This window comes from Euprymna scolopes, chromosome 45 (assembly GCF_053919585.1).
Source record: "Euprymna scolopes isolate OS-2025 chromosome 45, ASM5391958v1, whole genome shotgun sequence".
NCBI classification, from domain to species: Eukaryota; Metazoa; Mollusca; class Cephalopoda; order Sepiida; family Sepiolidae; genus Euprymna; species Euprymna scolopes.
Window position 1 is genome coordinate 1,541,995 of NC_136526.1, and position 22,754 is coordinate 1,564,748.

The 22,754-nt window shown below is 35.8% G+C and overlaps 1 protein-coding gene across 4 annotated transcripts in view; it reads right to left on the reverse strand.

Annotated features, from left to right (window-relative positions):
• Window positions 1-3,153: 3,153 nt before the first annotated feature.
• Window positions 3,154-22,754, reverse strand: part of LOC145269118 (SANT and BTB domain regulator of class switch recombination-like) — a 126,046-nt gene continuing 106,445 nt past the window's right edge. For all 4 annotated transcript variants that reach the window (XM_080124714.1, XM_080124713.1, XM_080124712.1 and 1 more), the window contains exons 18-20: window positions 10,491-10,573; window positions 6,866-6,954; window positions 3,154-4,497 (exon numbers count right to left, since the gene is read on the reverse strand). In XM_080124714.1, coding sequence (XP_079980840.1) covers window positions 4,467-4,497; window positions 6,866-6,954; window positions 10,491-10,573 — 203 coding nt within the window. In that variant the 3' untranslated portion in view covers window positions 3,154-4,466. The remainder of the gene's footprint in view (window positions 4,498-6,865; window positions 6,955-10,490; window positions 10,574-22,754) is intronic.

The following is a 22,754-nucleotide window of genomic DNA, read 5'->3' on the forward strand; positions in this document are numbered from 1 at the left end:
CGAATGGCCTTGATAAATGGTAACCCCTTTGTAAAAAAAAAAAAAAAAAAAAAAAAAAATACATGTGCTAACCAATATTTGGTTTATCAACTGGAGATTGGAATATAATGTTGAATGGATACAAAATATAAAACTAACAAAAAGAGTACTTCTATTTTTCCAGAAAAGACAAAGGTCGTTTCATATGTAAAGCCTCCTATTTTTTTTTTTTTTTTTTTTTTTACCTGTTGGGTTACCCCTACATTGACCAAGGTCTGATATGTGGGGTTACCCCTACATATGGTCTTTGCTTGCAGTATCTGCCGGAACAGATAGTATTTATTTGCTCTCCCACCGAGCAAATTAGGCACAAGGCCGATTTTTAATGTGAGGAGTGAAGGGGAAATGGGGACCAGCTCCCCGGGGAGTAGGGGAGCTGGATAGTGACAATTGGTATGAAGGGTTGCCCCTACATTGACCAAGGTCTGATATGTGGGGTTACCCCCACATATGGTCTTTGCTTGAAGTATCTGCCGGAACAGATACTACACTTTCTTGACCCAAAGGCCAATACTACCACTGACTAGCTACATGCAAACCAGTTTTACCCGTTTCCCACTAAGCAAATTAGGTATAAGGCCGTTTTTTAATGTAGAGAGATTGAGGAAATGGGGACCAGCTCCCCGGGGAGTAGGGGAACTGGATAGTGACAATTGGTATGAAGGGTTTCCCCTATATTGACCAATAACTGATTGCCACAAGGGCAATGGTCTTATATGAGGGGTTTCCCCTACATATGGTCTTTGATTGAACTTTGATGTCCAACTCCGTAGGGGGGGGGGGCGAGTTGCCAAAGGCCAGGGAGTAGTTATGTTAAAAACTAGATGTTGGTGTTATTAATATTATAAGTTTTGTTACAGCAAAAAAAAAAAAAAAAAAAAAAAAAAATGTCGCCACAGCTTTAAAATTTTCATCTTTGTTTTATTAAAGAGTTTCATTCTTTGTATTTTTTTCTCTGATGATCGTGTACACTGGTTCGTTTTAAAAAGTTTTATTTAAACAGGACAAAGACAAATGATGCCCGGGGCCAACTCCTTGGCGCTGTTTTACAATTTGTCATTGTGCAGAAGGGAGACAACTCTTGTTTACTAAGAGATTCATTCATTTTTTTTTTTTCATCTCATAATTTAGGACGCTCGATGTTTTTTTCATTACATCAAAACATTAAACAAAAAAAAGAAGAAAAAAAAAGCAGCGACGAATTTTTTTTTTTTTTAATTAATGTAACAATGTTGATAACGGTAATAATACGCGAGTATTAAGACAAACCAACGATATTTTCATTAAAAAAAAAAAAGCAGCGACGAATTTTTTTTTAATTTAACAATGTTGATAATATTAATAATACGCGACTATTAAGAGAAAAGCAAACAAACCCACGATATTTTCATTAGATGAAAAACCTACAATATTTTTATTAAAAAAAGAAGCTGCAGCAACGTTTTTTCTAATTGAAAATTAAATGTTATCGTAAGGTTTTTAAGAAATAGTTTTAAACCTTTAAAAATACAAAAGAATGAATTTTTTTTATAAAACAATGATGAAACTTTTAAAGCTGCGTTTAATATCAACTATCGTCAAATTTTCATTTTTTTTGTGATGTTAAAAACTAGATGTTGGCGTTATTAATAGTATAAGCTTTGTTACAGCATCCAAAAAAAAAAAAAAAAAAAAAAAGAAAGTCGCCACAGCTTTAATAGTTTCATCCATGTTTTATTAAAAATTTGATTCTTTTGTATTTTTTCAGGTTAAAGACTAATTTCTTAAGAACCTTGCCATAAGATTTACTTTTTAATTAAAAAAAAAGTTGATGAATTTTTTTTTTTTTTTAATGTTTTCATCTAATGAAAATATCGTTGGTTTTAGCGTCGTAAATTATATGAAAACAGAAACAATTCTCTTAATAGTCGCTTTAAGATTACGTTTTTGTATTATTACTGTTATCAACCTTGTTACATTAAAAAAAAAAGTATGTCATAGCTTTTTTTTTTTAATGTTTTGATTTAATAAAAATATTGTCAAATCAAGCGTCCTAAATTATGAGATAAAAAAGGGTACTTGTACAGTTTAATCAAGACATTAAAAAATGAAAATATCGAAAAAGGTTATATTGTACGTTTCCGTTTTTGGACTGAAGATCTAAAAAAAAAAAAAATTCATTTAATTTGATCGAGTAGTTTTTTTTTTTTTTTTGTTTTGTTTTTTTTACAGCGGAAAAACACGTTCTTATGAGAGCACGTTGAAGTCAGCCATTATGGAAATTTATTGAACACGCCACGGAGAGATAACTCCAGTTAAAGCGCCGACACTCCCTCCCCATCTTTAATACTATCTTTTATTCCTAAAAATCGAACCTTTCCCTCGGTATCATAACAAATTGTTTTTTTTTTTTTACAAAAAAAAAACAAAAAAAACTACTTGATGAAATAAAGTGAATTTTTTTTGGGGGGGGGGGAGAACTTTGTGCCATAACGGATACGTGCGATATAACTTTTTTATTTTCATTTTTTTAATGTCTTGATTAACCTGTACAAGTACTTAAAAAAAAAAAAAAAAAAAAATGAACAAATCTCTTAGTAAACGAGAGTTATCTCCCTTGGCACAATGACAAATTGTAAAACAACGTCTTTAAAGGATAATTTAGCTGATAATTGATTGCATAGTGAGAAAGAGACTTGCAAGAGAAGAAGAAAAAGAAAAGGACACAACGTGATCAGGGAGAAAAAAAAGTCGATGTTAAAGGATACAGACATGTAAGGTGAAGTCGGAAGAAAGAAAAACGCATGGACTTATAAGCTGGTGTCGAGACGTCGGAGAAAGAAAACCAGCGATAAACAACTTATGTTAAAAAAAAGAAAGAAAAGCTTTGTCAGATTTATTTGTTTTTGTTTGTTGCTCCTTTTCGACGGTGCTGGCTGGACAGCATGGGGGGGGGTGAGAAAAGTTTGAGCTGTAACGAACACGGTTCAAGCATGATGGCTAAGTCACATCGTGTGTGCTCTAAAAACAAAAGAAAGTCAATTTTTTTTCACGTGCCTCTGTTGTAAAAAAGAACCCTTGAAAAGAAAATATTTCACACAAAAAAAAAAAAAAAAAAAAAAAAAGAAAAACAGGCAAATTGATCAAGCAATTTTATTTTCATTAAGAAAATAAAATTGGATTTTTTTTTTTTTTTTTTCAAAGCTTCCTCCTCCGGATGTTAAGAATAAGTTTTTTAAAATCTCAAAACAGTTGAATTATTTGGAGTTATCTCCCTTCTTCCTTCAGGCTGTTTCCAAGATAGTGTCGCGTCTGTCGCGATATCGTCACTGTTCGTTTAGCCACAAAATTTGATTTTATCATTATTTTTTTTTTATTGTACGATTAATATAATTTTAATGTTCTGGACTTTTTTGTGTGTGTTTATCCATTTTTGCTTCAATATTTACAACTTTGCCTAAAACTAAACGTAGATTCCATAAACAAGGCTTCAAAACAGACTTCGTAGTCTTGCAGTGATGGATGTCCTTTTCTCTTCGCTGAAACCTCTTTCCCACAGAAGAGACGTTGCAAACACTCGTCTATCTGAAACCACTATCAATAATAATTTCCCCCACTCTTTATCTGTGCATAAACCTAAACATAGATTTTTTTTTTACATGGGTGTCACCACTTATCAAGGCCCAGAGGCCACTCGAGGATAAGGGTTAGTCATTGTGATTTTAGCATAGTAAACAGTGGGAATTTTGTAACTTGGATTACTTAGGGGGACGGTTCAATTAGAACTTGTTCACATTGGACTTTTTCTTCTTTTTTTTTTTTTCATAGGTATCAACACATTATCAAGGCCAAGAGGCCACTCAAGGATAAGGGTTAAAGAGTGTACAGTAGAAATTGGACAATATAATAATCACTAGTAATGAAAATTTGTTAAATTTGATAACTTATATGGAACGGCTCATCAAGAACTAATTTACGTTAGACTTGAAGACAACCATATTGTAGTCAGCCGGAAAGCAGGAAAACGGAAGACAATTCCACAGGCGTGCAGTTCTAATAAAAAAGCTTTGTTCATGGAATCTACGTTTAGGTTTAGGCACAGATTTCATAAACAAAGCTTCTTTCTTTGAACTGCACGCCTGTGGAACTCTGTTCTATTTTCCTGTTTTCCAGCTGACAACAATACGGTCGTCTTCAAGTCCAATGTAAACAAGTTCTTGATGAGCCGTTCTCCTTAAGTAATCCAATCTACCAAATTTCCACTACTAACGATTACTACAATATTGTCCCATTGACCACTACACTCATTAACCTTTATCCTCGAGTGGCCTCCGGGCCTTGATAAGTGGTAACTCCTTTGTAAAAATAAATAAATAAAAGTCAATTTATTTTTTCACGCGTCCCTATTGTAAAAAAGAATCTGCATGTACTTAATTTTCCTCTCGTCTTTATTTCATCAATCCAACTCGCATCTTTGATCTGTAAAATAAAATTAAAAAAAAAATGACGAATAAATTACAAATTAAACAATTCAAGCCACCAAGTATTTTATATTCGGCAGTTTAAAGGCTTAAAAATACTTTAATGAGTGCTGCATAGGTTTTTTACAATTTTTTTTTTTTTTTTTTTTTTTTAATGACAAGCTTCATTTAACATTTGATGCTGCCGTTCAGTCTCCAGAGACAATGGATACCCTCTGTAAGGGTAGCTGCATGAGTAATTGTGAGGCAAGGGTTGCACAATCACAACCACACGATTCATGAATCGGCAGTGCTTCAGTCCAGTGGCAAGGAGGAGAGCTAGATGACTAGAAACAATGCTGAGATAAGCGGAGAGCACAAACAGCACCTGAATTCCTAAATGGTCACCCATTTTAGTTCTGACCAGGTTCAACATTGCTTAACTTCGGTGATTATGCCGTATATATCATTTAACATTATTATTATTATTATTATTATTATTATTATTATTATTATTCACTTGGAGTTCTCACACAGGTTATCATCAGAGATTCCTTACTGATAATACATGGTGGTCTTCCCTGGAGTCTGAGTGACAAAAACTTTTAAACTGTCATCAAAGCTTAACCCTTTGTCCCATCGAGGAAATGTTGCATCCCTCTGCTAGCAGTGTCAGAAATTTCGTGAAAACTATTGAATAATTCCACCCGCCATCTTTCGAAGCTTATAACTCCTCGAAAAATGTCATTCAAGCCCTAATTTTTTTTTTTCAATTAAAGGAGCAAGGACCAAGGTTTCATTAAAAAAACAAACAAAAAAACACAAAAACAAACTACGTGGGTTTTTAAAAAAAAAAAAGGTTTTAAACTTCGGACTTTACAGGTAAATTTCTAAAAAAAACACTACTTTTTTTGTTTTTAACTTTGAATATATTATTTATTGATCTTTTATCTTCAATTTGTGATATATAAAATTTTGGTGAGTAAATTAATTATTTACTTTTTAATAGACATTTGAAAATGGGGGGGGGGCGTGAATTAAAAAAAAGACGTTTGTCTAAAATATTATATTCGATTTATTGGAAAGAGCATAAAATTTCAAATTGATCCTGAAAATATCGTAAAAATAGAATCAATAGAAAAATCTTGATAGATTTTTAAAGTTTAAAAATTGAAAAATACTGAACGCGTAACATTCAATTAAATTCATTACTATTTTTTTAAAAATATTTCTATTACTTTTTATACAACTTTTGGAAGTATAATCCATAAAGAAAATAAATAACCCATTTTTAAAAGAGAAATTACGAGTTTTTTATATTTTATTTGCAATTTCGTGTTAGGGGTGTCAAAAATTCCTACAAAAATTCTGATACACCTATCCCTCTGCCTGATCTATAAGTACTTTAATGGTGGATGCTCCATTGCTCCGAGGAACTATAAGCCTTGTACCCCTTCAACATGAATACCCCAACAAATCCGAAAAGCAGCTAAATTCCACCCCTACGCAGTAGAGATCCCCAGATATAAGAAAGCTTTCTACTCCAATAGTTTCTTCCCCGGAACTGTTAGACTATGGAACTCCCTTCTGAGTTCCTGCTTTCCCAACTGTACTGACATTCAGAAGTTCAAGTAGGGTCCACCTCCACCTTACGAGAAAAAAGAAAGAGTTATTGCCCTTGGACTGGCGAAAGAGTTATCCCCCTTGGAGAGACGAAGAGTCAGCCATTACATTGGGTAGATAAAACAATACGTTTTCCAATCATTACGCATCCAGCGGCTCACTTATTTAAATTTCTCTTAAATAAAGTTTTTAAACGTTCCTCCCTGTTTTTGCAGCATTTTTACGTGGCAATTTCACAGTTAACTTACAATCCAAAAACACGTAACAGTATCCCTGGCCCCGATAGAAGCCTCCTACATCAAAGTGGCACTGTTAGGTGTACCAGAATTGGGGGGAGGGGGGATTTTTGACAACCCTAACACGAAACTGCGAATAAAATATAAAAAACTCGTAATTTCGTTGATTTTCTTCAAATCTTTTTTTTAAAGAAAACTGATTTTAAAAAAAAAACAAATATTGCATAATTTGCTATTAAATCTGTTTTTTTTTTTTTAATTTGGTCTTTGATCCTTTGAAAAAAAAAAAGGTTTGAATTACATTTCTCAAGTAGTTATAAGCTTATAAAGATAGGAGGTCGAATTATTCAATTTTTTTTTTTTTCACGCATTCTTAAGATCGGTTTCTGACACTGCTAGCGCCTTGTTAGGGGTGAAAATTGAATTAAAACAGAAAAAAAAAAAAAAAAAAAAAGAAAGAAACCTACCCACTCTAATATCTAGCAAAAAGTTACAGACGGTCAAAATAACAAATGAATACCCACTCACCTAACAGTTTGCTGGTTCAATAATTTCCCCATCTGTAAAAAATTATTCTTCCATTGATTTTCGATCCGGGTATAAACTCCGCCTGAATGCTAATCAAAGAAAATAAAAAGTTTTAAAATTTATTTAAGGCAATCGCTCCAAAATCGAATGATGCTGTCAAGAACAAAGGATGATTATGACAAAGAAAAGACGAAGATTATAGATATAGCGTGGAACGATAAAATTGTCGCCCTAGAAAAGACGACATAATTCCATTTCCGTTTAATGAAAACCGGTTTTCTTTTTTTGGGTTTTGGTTGCAGACCATCTACGAGGGGGCGTGCAATAAGTAATGCCCCTGACTCACTTCCAGTTGTCTGATCTAGCTGAAATTTTGCATGTGCAATGATTTATATCTCTACAGGTTATGTGGCAAATTACAGCTCTGAACTAACTGTGGTTTCTGTTTTACAGGTGTATTAACTGAGTCAGGTGTGAAATGGAGCCTGTTGAATGTTGAGCAGTGATCCGGTATTTGTATTTGAAAGGACGCACACCACAGGAGACTTTTGATGAAATGAAAGAAAGTTATGGTGATAATGCCCCATCATATGACCTTGTAAAACGCTGGCATCATGAATTCAAACATGGCCGGAAATCTGTGGAAACAGCTCCCAGACCTGGTCGCCCCCTTTTTGCCATTGATGAGGCATCTGTCCGTCAAGTTGAGGCTGCCATTTTGGAAGATCAGCGCATTACTCGTATTATTCGGCAAATATCCTCCCTACTCTCCTGACCTTGCACCCTCTGACTTTCACCTTTTCCCAGCCATGAAGTTGTTTTTGAAAGGAAAGCGTTTCCCAGATGATGCCGCCTTGATTTTTGAAGTCACATCGTGGTTGGAAGACCAACCTGAGGTGTTGTACAAAAACGGTCTCCAGAGCTGCATTAAACAATGGGAGAAATGCATAACTCTGGGTGGTTCCTATGTAGAGAAAGACTAATAACTGTGCCAAGTTTCGTTGCTCTACTACTATGGGAAGTGGGTCGGGCATTACTTATTGCACGCCCCTCGTACTAGTTGGCCAGTTGTATACAAATCCTTCTATCATGTCTGAAAGTGATACAACACTCAACGAGTGAGATCGGAGATGCGCCACTGTACAACTCATGCTCTCTACTGATCCAATTTATGACAACAGGACCATTGCCAGCACCCTTAAAGAGTGATAGGAGCCTGCTATCATATCTGGAATAGATACATTGAGAGCATTGCCAAGGCTGCTGCAAAGAAGGTTGGCTCCCTCTACCGTGCTAGAAAACTACTTATGCCTGACAGTATCCTATACCTCTATAAGGCCACCATTCGCCCATGTATGGAGTACTGTTGTCACATCTGGGCTGGTGCATCTGCTGCTTGTCTCTCGCTCCTGGACAGGGTTCAAAAGAGAGTCGCCAACCTGATAGGTCCTGAACTGTCATCTTGGCTTTAGCCTCTGTCCCATCGACGAGATGTTGCATCCCTCTGCCTGTTCTACAAATACTTTAATGACGAACTGCAAACACTTGTACCTCCTCGACGTAACTACCCCCGACAAACCTGACAAGCTACTAAGTCCCACCCCTTTACAGTAGAGATCCCTAGGTGCAAGAAAGCCTTTTACTCCAATAGTTTCTTCCCCAGAACTGCAGGTCTTTGGAACTCCCTTCCGGGATTCTGCTTTCCCAACTGTACTGATATGCAGAAGTTCAAGTGTAATGTGAACAAACATCTTTCTACTCATCTCCCTTCATAATGACCCTGCTAATTAAGTCCCTGATAGTAGCCCCCTGCTTCAAAGTGGCACTGTGCCTTGTTTGGGGTGAAAATTGAATAAAAAAAAATAAAATAAATCAAGGTCTCATGTATGATATGAAAAGAAACTGGAATCTTAGGGAAATATCAATCATACCAGTTATTATAGGTGCTACAGGGCTTATGAAGAAGAACCTGAAGTCCTACCTAACTAATATTCCTGGTGAACCAAGTGCAAAAGAGATCCAGACAATTTCACTTAAGGGAACAACGAGGATACTAAAAAGAGCTCTCGGCTGGTTTCAATAAAAAGCAGGGCAATGTTGACAGCTGGTTTGGCTGTCCCATACGCAACGTTATAATCTTCTAAGGAAGAAAATTAAAAAAAGAAAAAACAAGTTACTGGCTTCAAAGATGTTTTCGTATTCTTGGAGTGAAAATTGAATTAAAAAAATAAAAAAAATAAAAATCTGAAATTGACACAATGTTTAACGAGCGAAATCAGAGATGCATCGGTGTACAACTCATGCGCTCTGCAAATCCAAGTTTTAACAACAAGACCATTGCCAGCACCCTCAGAATGCATCATTATAATTGTCATGACTGAAAGGGACGTGCTCAGAGTGATGAACAGAAAGGGTACAAAGGTGTAGCCTGGGTCTCTTTCGACTTGTGGGTCAGCGTTGAATCCCCCTGCCACACACAGCGTCTGCCAGCAACCATTTAATTGCACAAGGAGATCGTTTTATTGCGTTAATTTGTTCGTCTAAATATTTGTGTTCGATGTACTGACTCAACTGAAAAAAGAAATAAACGCTATTATAAACTAAAAAGAAATAAACGTTATTATAAACTAAAAAGAAATAAACGTTATTATAAACTAAAAAGAAATAAACGTTATTATAAACTAAAAAGAAATAAACGTTATTATAAACTAAAAAGAAATAAACGTTATTATAAACTAAAAAGAAATAAACGTTATTATAAACTAAAAAGAAATAAACGTTATTATAAACTAAAAAGAAATAAACGTTATCATAAACTAAAAAGAAATAAACGTTATTATAAACTAAAAAGAAATAAACGTTATCATAAACTAAAAAGAAATAAACGTTATTATAAACTAAAAAGAAATAAACGTTATTATAAACTAAAAAGAAATAAACGTTATTATAAACTAAAAAGAAATAAACGTTATTATAAACTAAAAAGAAATAAACGTTATTATAAACTAAAAAGAAATAAACGTTATTATAAACTAAAAAGAAATAAACGTTATTATAAACTAAAAAGAAGCTACTTCTCTCGTCGAGTCCTCCTGCTACACACAGGGTCTGCCAGCAATCATCTGATTGCACCAGAAGATCACAACACTCTTCAGCACATCCAAGTACACTTTGGTGTTGATTTTCAAGCAAACTTCAAAAATGTGAGGTGGCATGATGTGGCCCTCACTTGAAGCCACACCAAAGGCCATAACCGTGGCTGGAAACTTTGTTGAGCTGTGCCTTCAAGTGTTGAACCGTCCAGATTTGCATTTTGAGGGTGCTGGCAATGGTCCTGTTGTCATAACTTGGATCAGTAGAGAGCATGAGTTGGACAGTGGCACATCTCTGATCTCGTTCGTTGAACATTGTGTCACTTTCAGACATGATAGAAGGTTCTGATCGCTCTTGGGCTTTGTACACAACTGGCCAACTAGTAGATGGTCTGCAACAAAAGAAAAAAGGAAAACAAACAGAAATGGAATCATGTCGTCTTTTCTAGGGCAACAATTTTATTGTTCCATCCTGTAACAATGTTTGCCGCCTGTAGAAAGAAAAAAAAAACCTGGGAAAGATGGATAATTACCTCTTTTCTGGACTTTTCTATTTTGTCAGTTGAAAGACGCAGCTTTGTCAAGTACGAGACAATGTCCCGCATCCTTCTCAGATCTGTAACAGAAAAAGAAACGATTTTTGATTTTTTCATGATGTTTTATTTATTTGTGACTTCACAATTGTCTGATGGTCCTGTAGCAGTCAAAACTTGCTACAACAGCAGGTAGAGGCGAAATATCGCGGCTCAAGGTTTTAATCAACCGTCTCCGTGGTTCGTCCAATCACAAGCCAGCTCTCAATCATGTGACCGAGTACATAAAAGGCGAAATCGGCAACTCTTCCTTCTCTTTCACCCTGGCTTTCACTGGCAGCAGACATTCGCCTGGGCCTTTGGCCCCAGGCTAACGTGATTACAACAAGCCAATATGGCTACCTTCAAACACACATTTGTTTCAACGTGCGGTGCCCACACGAGCTTTCTTTATCATGCTACGGAGCTAGATAAGTAGGTCCAACAGACGAGCCTCATTCTGAAAAAATCTGAACAGTTAGGTCATGTGGCATGTGACACCGGGGCTTCTACCATTATTGACTCTTTGAATGATGGATATGGAAAGTAAATTAACCGAATTCCATGAACAAAGTTTCTTTCTTAGAACTGCACGCCTGTGGAACTCTCTTCCATTTCCCTGCTTTCCAGCTGACTACAATATGGTTGTCTTCAAGTCTAACGTAAACAAGTTCTTGATGAGCCGTTCCATATAAGTTAACAAATTTACTGAATCTCCATTACTAACGGTTACTATATTGTCCAATTTCTACTGTACACTCTTTAACCCTTATCCTCGAGTGGCCTCTTGGCTTTGATAAGCGGTGATGCCTATGTAAAAAAAAAAAAAAAAAAAAATCTCAGCTTCACCCGGAGCTTCTCTCATCGATACACCGGCACACTCCTAGTACCCATGTAAACACACTGACGACTTTGCTCTTTCTTTCGCCTTTAACTGGCCTCCTTCCTCCCGACAACTACTGGCTACAACAAGTGTATAAAGAACTATTCTCTTCTTCAACAGGCCAGCATAATACGGAATCTGTCTTTACACACAGGAGCGCTTCCAGCTACCAACCCGTTTCTCTCTTGTACACGCTACTAACGATGATGACAAAAAAAGTTGTTTTTGAATATAAAATAAAAATCCATTTCGTTGTTTCCTATTTTATACAATATATGCTATAGTTCTCTTCTTCATGTGGAGCTGAAAAAGTGAAGAAATCTGTACAACTCCTGCTCTCTACCGATCCAAGTTATGACGACAGAACCATTGCCAACACCCTCAAAATGCATCGTTGGATTGCCACGACTAATAGGGACGTGCCCAGAGTGATGAAAACAAAGGCTACAAAAGTGTAGCACTCCTTCTGAAGCCAAGCCAAGCCTGGGTCTCTTTGGACTTGTGAGTCAGCGCCGAGTCCTGCTGCCACACCCAGGGTCTGCCAGCGACCACCTGATTGCACCAGGGGATCAGCACATCCAAGTACACTTTGGTGTTGACTTTGAAGATGTGAGGTGGCATGATGTGGCCCTCACTTGAAACCACACCAAATGGCCGGAAACTTTATTGAGCTGTGCCCTCAAGCGTTGAACTGTCTGGATTTGTGTGCTGAGGTACTGACAATGGTCTTGTTGCCATAATTTAGATTGGTAAAAAGTATGAGTTGTACAGAGGCTGAAAAAGTGAAGAAATCTTATTAAAGACACTTTTTCGAATTTCACTAACGATTATTAATTTAGAGATTGAGTAATTTTTATATTTATTTATTAAATAAACTTTTACTTTAACATTTATCGGCACCGTTTTTGATTTTAGAATGGTGTTGTGTTTTTGGAAATCCGCCCAACCCAACCTGATTCTCTGTTTCAATGTCGTCTTGTGATCACTGGAGAAAATCAGTTTATGTCATAAATAAATGAATTGGGTGACCTGTTGGTTGGGTTTACTGTGAACAGTCATGTTTAGGTTGAACTGTGATTTAGCTGTAGACATACATTCTGTTTTCTCTTGGTTTATTTCTAATCCTATCTCCTTATATACAGCATAATCACGTTGACACACCGGTTTCTGCTGGATCACCGAAGTTAAGCAACGTTGAACCTGGTCAGTACTAAATGGGTGACTATTTGGGACTTCCAGGTGCTGTATGTGCTCTCCGCTTATCTCGCCATTGTTTCAAGTCGTCCTGGACTTATCCTTGCCACTGAACTCAAACAGTGTCGATTCAGGAGAGGTGTGATTGGGAATTGCCCTACCACACAATTATATACGCAGCTGCCCCCACAGGGGGTATCCGTTGTCTTTCAAGACTAAATGGAGGCATCGATCGATATTTCCTTTGCATTCTTTGCTAATAATACATTAGCAAAAATTCTAGGTTGATAAAAAATAATCAGAAATAACCAAATATTGAAAATTACCTACATTTTTTTTTGTTCAAAATCTACTCAAAGTGACAGGTCAGTGGTTGATCGTTTTACATGGCCTAAAAGTTTAAAGGTTTTACTTTTGATTTTATTAAATAGAGGATCCATTGCCAAAGTCGCTGGAAAAATGGTGGGATCCTTCTACCGCTTCAGTAGATATCTCACCCTTGATGCAATTCTCTACCTATATGAAAGCCAGGTTCGGTCAATGATGGAGTACTGTTGCCACATCTGGACAGGAGCTGCTAGAAGCAGCTTATCCTGTCTTGACAGAGTTCAAAATAGACTTCGCAGCTTAGTGGGGGACGCCCTTTTCTCTACCCTGCAACCTCTTTCCCACAGAAGAGACGTAGTGAGCCTGTCCCTGCTTTATCATTATTTTCATGGCAGGTGCTCATCTGACCTTCAATCTATGGTCCCCCCTCGCCAGACTTTCACGAAAAACACTCGTCTAGCCAGAACCACTATCAACAATTTCCCACACTCTTTATCTGTACCTACACCTAAACGTAGATTCCATGAACAGGGCTTCTTTCTTAGAACTGCTCGCCTGTGGAACTCTATTCTGTTGGCCTGCTTTCCAGCTGACTACAATCTAATTGTCTTCAAGTTCAACGTGAACAAGTTCTTATTGAACCGCCCCCCCCCCAAGTAATCCAAGTTACAAAATTCCAACTAATGTTTACTATGCTAAAATCACAATGACTAATGTATACCCATTAATCCTTATCCTCGAGTGGCCTCTGGGCCTCGATAAGTGGTGACTCCCCCCCCCCATGTAAAAAAAAAAGATGTAGTTTGACGGAGGGTGGATATTTTTTTTTTTTTTCGATCAGACAATGTTCTGTAATAAAATGCATTATGTGATTTTAAAACACCTCAATACGATTGGTTAGCTGTTTAGTCCATGTGATACAATCAAGGCCATATAAAACTACTGGGAGGACATAGATTAAATAAACTTTTATTTTAACAGTTATCGGCACAATTTTTGATTTTAGAATGGTGCTGTGTTTTTGGAAAGTCGCTCAGCCCAGCCCGACTGTGTTTCAATGTCGTCTTGTGATCACTGGAGAAAATCAGTTTATGTCCTAAATAAATGAATTGGGTGACCTGTTTGTTGGGTTTACTGTGAATAGTCATGTTTAGGTTGAACTGTGATTTAACTGTAGACATACATTCTGTTTTCTCTTGGTTTATTTCTAATCCTCTCTCTTTTGCATTATCTGCTAAACTTCTAGAAACATCTGATCTTCTAGGTTGATAAAAATAATCAGAAATAACCAAATATTAAAAATTGCCTACATTTTTTTTTTTTTTTTTCAAAATCTACTAAAAGTAAACCTAATTAGCTAAACAATCAATATAGATCGATTGATTATATATTTTTTTTATTGGAATCCTTTGAGATGAGTATTTTTTATTTATTTATTTGTTTGTGAACTGTTATCTTCATCTTCTCATAGTTGTTGCTGTTTCACCACGTTTCGACCAACTATTCCTTTGGCCTTCTTCAGCTGGTTAACCACAACGAGATAGGAATGTTGAGTCTCTTAACTGTATCCTCAGTAATTACTGCCTTCCATAGTTGTTGTTGTCTCACTACGTTTTGGCCAACTAACCCTCTGGCCTGCTTTGGGTAGGATTGAAACCGTTATCTTCAGACAATGTTCATCTGGAACCATAGAGATTCTATCCAAATGAGGATAACAGTTTGCAAATAAATAAATAAATAAATAAAATTAACAGGACCTGTGGAAATTCCACAGTGGACTCTTTCATATGTAATATATTGATGTTGGCATTCTGTGGATATTCAGTGTAAATGGAGACACCCTGATATTATTGTAGCTCTTTTGTTAAAACTGCAAAACGTATTTATCTAAGCGAGATTCAATGCCTCTATTCACTGTGCCACGGGCTCTATTGTGGTTAACCACCTGAAGAAGGCCAGTGGAATAGTTGGCTGAAATGTTGTGAAACAACTACGAGGATGAGGATAAGAGTCAGCAAATAAATAAGTAAAGGTCCATTGATGTTAAAACCTCTCACTTGGCATAGGCAGGCGACTTTAAATAAGAAAAAAAAAAAAGAAAGAAAATGAAATTTTTTTTATTTGCATCTAAAAACGCATTTTAAAACTTTGTTTATTCTATATTTTTCATGTTTAAGATGCTTTTATTATCCGACACATTTTCAACTTTATATATATATATATATATATATATATATATATATATATATATATATATATATAATGATTGTTGAGCTGGATTAAATCCGACGATATGAAATAAAATGGAGGTGGAAGGACCTGGATACTCAACGTTTCAATGACCATCCCTTTTGAAGAAGCCCGCATAAATCGGGCGAAACGTTGAGTATCCAGGTCCTTCCACCTCCATTTTATTTCATATATATATATATATATATATATATATATATATATATATATATATAATTAAATTTATTTATACAAACATTGATGGCTACATATGTGCATACATGTTTCTGTAATCACCCATATTGAGGAGATTACGTCTTCAGGCCAAGAATTATCCTCGATAACTGATATTTCACGACAAAAACATTTTCTTATTTCGTTTACAAAATTAGAGTCTCGTCATCTAATGTGGGTGGGGGTTATGTGTGGGATAGGATAAGTAAGGCTTTTATCTGTCTAAATCTTAACCTCTTATTCTCTCTTTCCCTTTATATTATTTTCCTTTTCATTTTTATCAATCTCATCTTTTGGTTTTACGCTATAAAGCACTTGAGAATTCAGCATCTTGTCTCCTCCCCCTACCACTAGTCTCTCCCTCTTAGATAAAGTCCAAAAAAGAGTTGTCAATCTAATCGGTCCTACTTTATCAACTAAGCTCCAGCCTCTGTCTCATCGCCGCAATGTTGCATCACTGTGCCTGTTTTGCAAATATTTCAATGGAATGTGTTCTGATAATCTTGTTCCACTTGTACCCCCTCGACGTACATATCCCTGACAAACCCAGTTAGCAATAAGATCATCTTTTCACTGTTGTTGTCTCTAAATGCCAGAAAGCTTTCTATTCTAATAGTTTCTTCCCTCGAACAACTAGACTTTGGAATTCCCTTCCTGCTGCCTGCTCCCCTGACTGTACTGATATGCAGAAGTTTAAATGTAACATAAATATCTTGTTAATCTTTCCTAGACATGGCCCCAAATAGTAGCCCCTTACGTCCAAGTGGCGATATGCTTTGTAAGGGGTGAACAATATATATATAAATTGGAGTTTATATGTTCAAATTTCATTTAAAAGAATCACTTTTCAAAATAATAGAGAAAGGGAATGGTTTCTCTATGTCCCTTACAGGCATTTCATCTTTAATATTTTCTCTGTATGTGCCATTTAGTAAAATAATTTTGAACAAATATTAGTATTTTGCTAGAATTTGTCCTATGAGGAGATGTACTTACATTGGTAATCCATGGATTAATTTAAACATTGTATTCTTTGGTTCAAACAATAAATTTGTATTTTGAAAAGTGATTCTTTTTATGAACATGTAAACCTTAATTTTATTTGCTCTGCCTAGTATATTGAGCAATTTTATTTGGCTGGGATTGTCTTATAGAAATTTTTCTTCATTTCAATACCTGGGTAGAACTGCTGGCTCTAGGTTCACGATGGTTCTAGGTTCAATCCTCGGATAGGGAGAGGTGCTAGTCTAGCCGCATTGATGAGTTAGTGGTTTCAAGTCTTATAATATATATATATCTATATATACATAGTTTTTTTTTTAAGGATATTTAGGTTAGTGTCTTCACCTTGAAGATCGGATGTTTTTTTTTTTTTTGTTTTTTTTAAGAAATTGCCCATTTTTTTATTTTGGACGTAAGCAAATAATATTTTTATTTATTTATTTTTAAAATAGTAATCGACGTACATGCATGTTTCGGGGCCCTACCCCTCTTCAGCGTAACTTGACTGTTATTAGGGCTTGAACCCTGGACCTTATGTATGTCCAGCATCTTATCCATTAGGTTGAACTGTGATTTAGCTGTAGACATACATTCTGTTTTCTCTTGGTTTATTTCTAATCCTCTCTCTTTTGCATTATTTGTTAAACTTCTAGAAACATCTGATCTTCTAGGTTGATAAAAAATAATCAGAAATAACCAAATATTAAAAATTGCCTACATTATCTTTTTTTTTGTTCAAAATCTACTAAAAGTAATTCTAATTAGCTAAACAATCAATATAGATCGATTGATTATATATTTTTTTTATTGGAATCCTTTGAGATGAGTAATTTTTATATTTATTTATTTGTGAACTGTTATCTTCATCTTCTCATAGTTGTTGTTGTTTCACCACGTTTCGACCAACTATTCCTCTGGCCTTCTTCAGGTGCTTAACCGCGACAGGATAGGAGTGTATTTTTAATAGCTTTGTCATTTCCACTTAATTTAAATCAACTACTTTGGTTAATTATTATCACATAACAATATGAAACTAGAAATACTGATTGCCATCATCATTGGGTTTTTTAAATATATTTGGTACGTCTACATAATTTGTACCAAAATAGTGTATTTTTTTTATAGCTTTGGTATTTTCTACAGAATTTGATTACGCAACAAAAAGAAAAAAAAAGGAAACTAAAATTTGGTCCTTGGGTTCGAAGCATGCAGGGGAGGGGAATACCTTCTTTTTTTTTTTTTTTATTTCAATTTCACCATGGGGTGTCTCTGATGAGATCCCTGATGGCTTCCCAGTCAGCCTTTTTATAATATCACGTTGTTTTGAGTAATGGCTCTTCCGTTTTGGCTCTAGAGTTTAGTGCAATTTCAACTATTATCACTACATGATCAGCATTTCCAAGTGGGCTGTGGGTATTCGTAACGCAATCATCAGGAACTGTGGTCAGAAATAGATCTAACAGTGATGTGTGTTGTTCTTGCTGGTCAGGGAAACGGGTTGGAAATGTAACCGTCTGTGATAGGGAATGAGATATAGAGAAGCTATGTGGTGTGCTACCAGCTGCGTTTGTGTAAGTAGAAAATCCAAGCCGGTTGTTGTGGTGGACATTGAAGTCACCAAATATATGCACTTGTGCACTAGTGTCGAGGTAAAGTGCTGTATCTATGCTGTCAGAGACTTTGTTTATTAGGGTAGAGTCCTGGGTCGAGGGAAAGCGGTGGAGAAAATAAAAGTAACTAATGTTGTGTTGCATGTTATGTCTAAAGAACATAAAGGCTTGATTGTCAGATTATAGTTTAGTTTCTCTCGTCAAGGGGAGGGTGTTTTGAATATAGACTCCAAGCCCGTGCATATGTCTATCAGAGTCCTTATGACAGAGTGGGAGATATCCGGCATGTTAAAGTAGTTAGAGGGGATGGAGGAGTGTAGGTTAGTCTCACTTAGTGCTAAGATATCCGGGGTGTTTGTTAGGAGAAATGCTTCAACGTCATTTAAATTAGTTCTAAGCCCACGGATGTTCGTAAATGCAAGCCTCAAGGGAGGAGGCAATTTGGTTTTGTTTGAGTTTTGTCCTGGAGGCATAAAACACAGTGAGAGAGAATAGAGGCAAACACAGTCTTAAATTTTAAATCAGCTTTATTACAAAGAAAATAATGGACTAAAGGAGAGGGTGAAAAAAAGGTTAAATCAAATAACGAAAGAAAAACATATCATGAGGAGGAGGGGGTCTTACGCTAGTGTTCAAAAAGGCACACGGAAAATACCTCAATCAACTCATCCTCTGGTCTTTTTCAGGTGATTAACCGCGACGGGATACGAATGTTGAGTCTCGTAACTGTATCCTCATCAATTACTGCCTTCCATAGTTGTTGTCTTACCCCGATTTGGCCAGTAATCAAATTTATTTCAATATCCGGGTAGAACACGATGGTTCCAGGTTCAATCCTTGGCTTGGGAGAGGTGCTAGTCTAGCCGCACTAATGAGTTGTGATACAACGAAACAGTATTGTATGTGGATGACTACAAATATATTTCAAGCCCAACATCTTTGGGTAGAGCACTGTCGTAAATAATCTCACCCGCTACTTAATTGGCTGAAAAATACTGTATCCTCAGTAATTATTGTTCTCCATAGTTGTTGTTTCATCATGTTTCGGCCAACTCATCCTTTGGCCTTCTTCAGGTGATTAACCACAACAGGATAGGAATGTTGAGTCTCGTAACTGTATCCTCATCAATTACTGCCTTCCATAGTTGTTGTTGTCTCACCACGATTTCACCAACTAATCCTCTGGCCTGCTTTGGATAGGATTAAAATCGTTATCTTCAGACAATGCTCACCTGGAACCGCAGAGATTAAACGCTTCTATACACTGTGCCACGGGCCCCAAAGGACGATCAAGGTTAGATTTTTTTGTCTTATAAATCCAAGTTTTTCCGTTCTTATCTGGTCTTCCATTGTTAGGTCTGTACGGAATGGTATTGTATATTATTTTTTTATATCGGAATCCTTTGATACGAATGATTTTTATATTTATTTATTTGTTTGCGAACTGTTATCCTCATCTTCATTGTTGTTCTTTCACCACATTTCGGCTAACTTATCCTCTGGCCTTCTTCATGAAAGTTTTACATATAAACGTTTTAATTCCTACCTTCTTGGTGCTAACCATCCAGTCTGTGTTCCACATACATATTTTCTCTTATTTCTTTCGGTTTTATAGCTTTTTAACACTAATTACAAACTTAAACCAGTTCAGTCATTTAGTTTCAGTAGATATTAGTCACTATTCTTAAAAACGATTTTTTATATTTAGTCTAATCAACAGTTTTTTTTTTTTTTTGCTTTGATTGTTAATATCATAAAACAAGTGGGAGGATCAAACTCTCCCACACTCATGAGCCCTCTTCTTGTCACTAATGATGTTACATGTATGGGAGATGGAGGAAAGGGGAGGGAAGGATCGTGTCTGCTTATTTAGAGTCAGTGTTCATATTTATGGCCCATCAGCTCTTTTGTGGGGTTTATCATAAAACTAGTGGGAGGATCTAACTCTCCCACATTTACGAGTCCTCTTTCTGTCACTTATGACACTGTGAAGCAATCTAATTAGAGGAATTTTATATCAAATTTCACTACAAATATTTTTTCTCTCGTTTTATTGAGATTGTCAGTATTAATTTAGAAATGATAGTTTCAAATTAAGCTAAATTTAATGTAACTGTTTAAACAACTTATACCTCATATCATAAAACAAGTGGGAGGATCAAACTCTCCCATACTCACAAGCTCTCATTCTGCTACTAATGACACTGTGAAGAAATCTAATTAGAGGAATTTCTTATTAAATTTCTCTCGTTTTGATAAGATTGTCAGTATTACTCCAGAGATGATCATTTTAAATATAAACGTTTGTAGTTCCTACTATCTTGGTGTTAACAATCCTGGCTGTATCCCACATACAGATTTTTCCCTTATTTCTTTAACCTTAATAGTTTTTTTAACACTAATTACAAACTTAAACCAGTTTAGTCATTTACTTTCAGTAGATATTGGTCAGTATTCTTAAAAATGATTTTTTTATATTTAGCCTGATCAAGTTTTTTTTGCTTTGATTTTTAATATCATAAAACTAGTGGGAGGATCAAACTCTCCTACACTCACTATTCCTCTTCTTATCACTAATGATGTTAAATGTATGAGGGACGGGGGAAAGGGGAGGAAAGGGTGGTGTCTGCTTATTTTGAGTCAGTGTTCATATTTACGACACATCAACTCTTTTGTGGGGTTTATAAAATAAAAGCAGAAACGTACGTTTTTATATTTTCATCACATCTCTTGACCATGTCGGCTTATCTTAACACAGTTCAGTTATTTAGTTTCAGCAGATATTGTTCAGTATTCTTAAAAACGATTTCTTATATTTAATCCGATCAACAGTCTTTTTGCTTTGATTGTTAATATCATAAAACAAGTGGGAGGATCAAACTCTCCCATACTCACGAGGCCTCATTCTGCTACTAATGGCACTATGAAGAAATCTAATTAGAGGAATTTAAAAAAAAATTTCTCTCGTTTTAATGAGATTGTCAGTATTACTTTAGAGATGATAGTTTTAATATTTAAACGTTTTTAGTTCCTACTATCTTGGTGTTAACCATCCTGGCTGTGCCCGCAGAATCAAGATTTTATTTGTTTCATGGTCGAATGGCGCGCCCCTGTTCTCTGCCTATCCTTAGAAGGAGAGGGGGAATTTCTCTATTGATTCATCTGCCATAAATAGCTACATTTTGTCGTTCTACAAGAATGTACATCTTTAGACGACTGTGTTTGTCGGACTCAAAAACTTGAACTGAAGACTCTCAAACTTAACTCTCAACTCACTCCTAAGCACGTGCGCTCCTTTTATTTTTCATGTGGGTGTGTGGGGCTATAATTCCTGTTAACCGGGTTGCACCCAAAATACACTCACTAACCTCTCTTGCAACGCAGGTGCACGCGCTGTCAATGGAAGTCACCGAGTTTGATATTTCCCCCTTGATCTTGCTGCACCTATCTATCTAACACAAGTAAGTTGGGTTCAACTCAGTATTGTATTAACTCTAAGAAATCTAATTACAGTAACTGTTTTTCGAGTTTCATTGCTAATGCTTTTTCTGTCTCGTTTTAGAGATGCTAATTTCATTTCAGTTTTGTTACATACATATCTCCTGCATCCTTCTCAGATCTATAGCAGAAAACAAACGATTTTTGAGGGGCAGTATGTTTTGTCAGTATTTCTTTTGAGATGATAGTTTTCAACATAAACGTTTTTAGTTCCTATTACCTTAGTGTTAACAATCCTGGCTGTATCCCACATACAGGTTTTTCCCTTATTTCTTTAACCTTAATAGCTTTTTTAACACTAATTACATATTTAAAACAGTTCAGTCTTTTAGTTTCGGCAGATATTGGTCAGTATTCTTAAAACCGATTTTTTATATTTAGTCTAATCAAGTATTTTGTGCTTTGATTTTTAATATCATAAAACAAGTGGGAGGATCAAACTTTCCCATACTCATGAGCCCTCTTCTTGTCACTAATGATGTTACATATATGGGGAATGGGGGGGGGTGAGGGAAGGATGGTATTAGCTTATTTCGAGTCAATGCTCATATTTATGGCACATCAGCTCTTTTGTGGGGTTTATCATAAAACAAGTGGGAGGATCTAACTCTCCCACATTTACGAGTCCTCTTTCTGTCACTCATGACACTGTGAAGCAATCTTAGAGGAATTTTTTATCAAATTCCACTACAAATATTTTTTCTCTCGTTTTAATGAGATTGTTAGTATTAATTTAGAAATAATAGTTTCAAATTTAAGCTAAATTTAATTTAACTGTTTAAACAATCTATATCTCATTTGATTCGCCTTTTATTCCTCTATAATCTTACCTGTTCATGTTTGACTTTTAATTGAAAAATTCTAGTGTTCACGTCAATTTAAAAAAAATAGCTTCAAATTGAGGAGGCAAAAAGAAAGTTCGCAGCAACAAATTCGCTTGAAACCAGCTTAACTTATATCCCCTCAATCAGTTTAAAATATCCACCAACAGACAACAAAGCATCTCTAATCGTAATTGCTGTTGGTCCAGGTTATACAACGTAACATTTAGTCCATATGCCACAACTTTCTCGTAGTGATCGTCAGGAGCTCATTAATTTCCACCTTTCTGGTTTTTTCCAATCGAGAAATCGGCCGCAGATTGAAATGTGATGAGAAAATGGTATGAAAGACTGTGCAAAAGCACCAAAACACTGACAGTGTTCATGATGTCCCTAATTAAATTTAATTGCTTACTTTCTTGGTGTT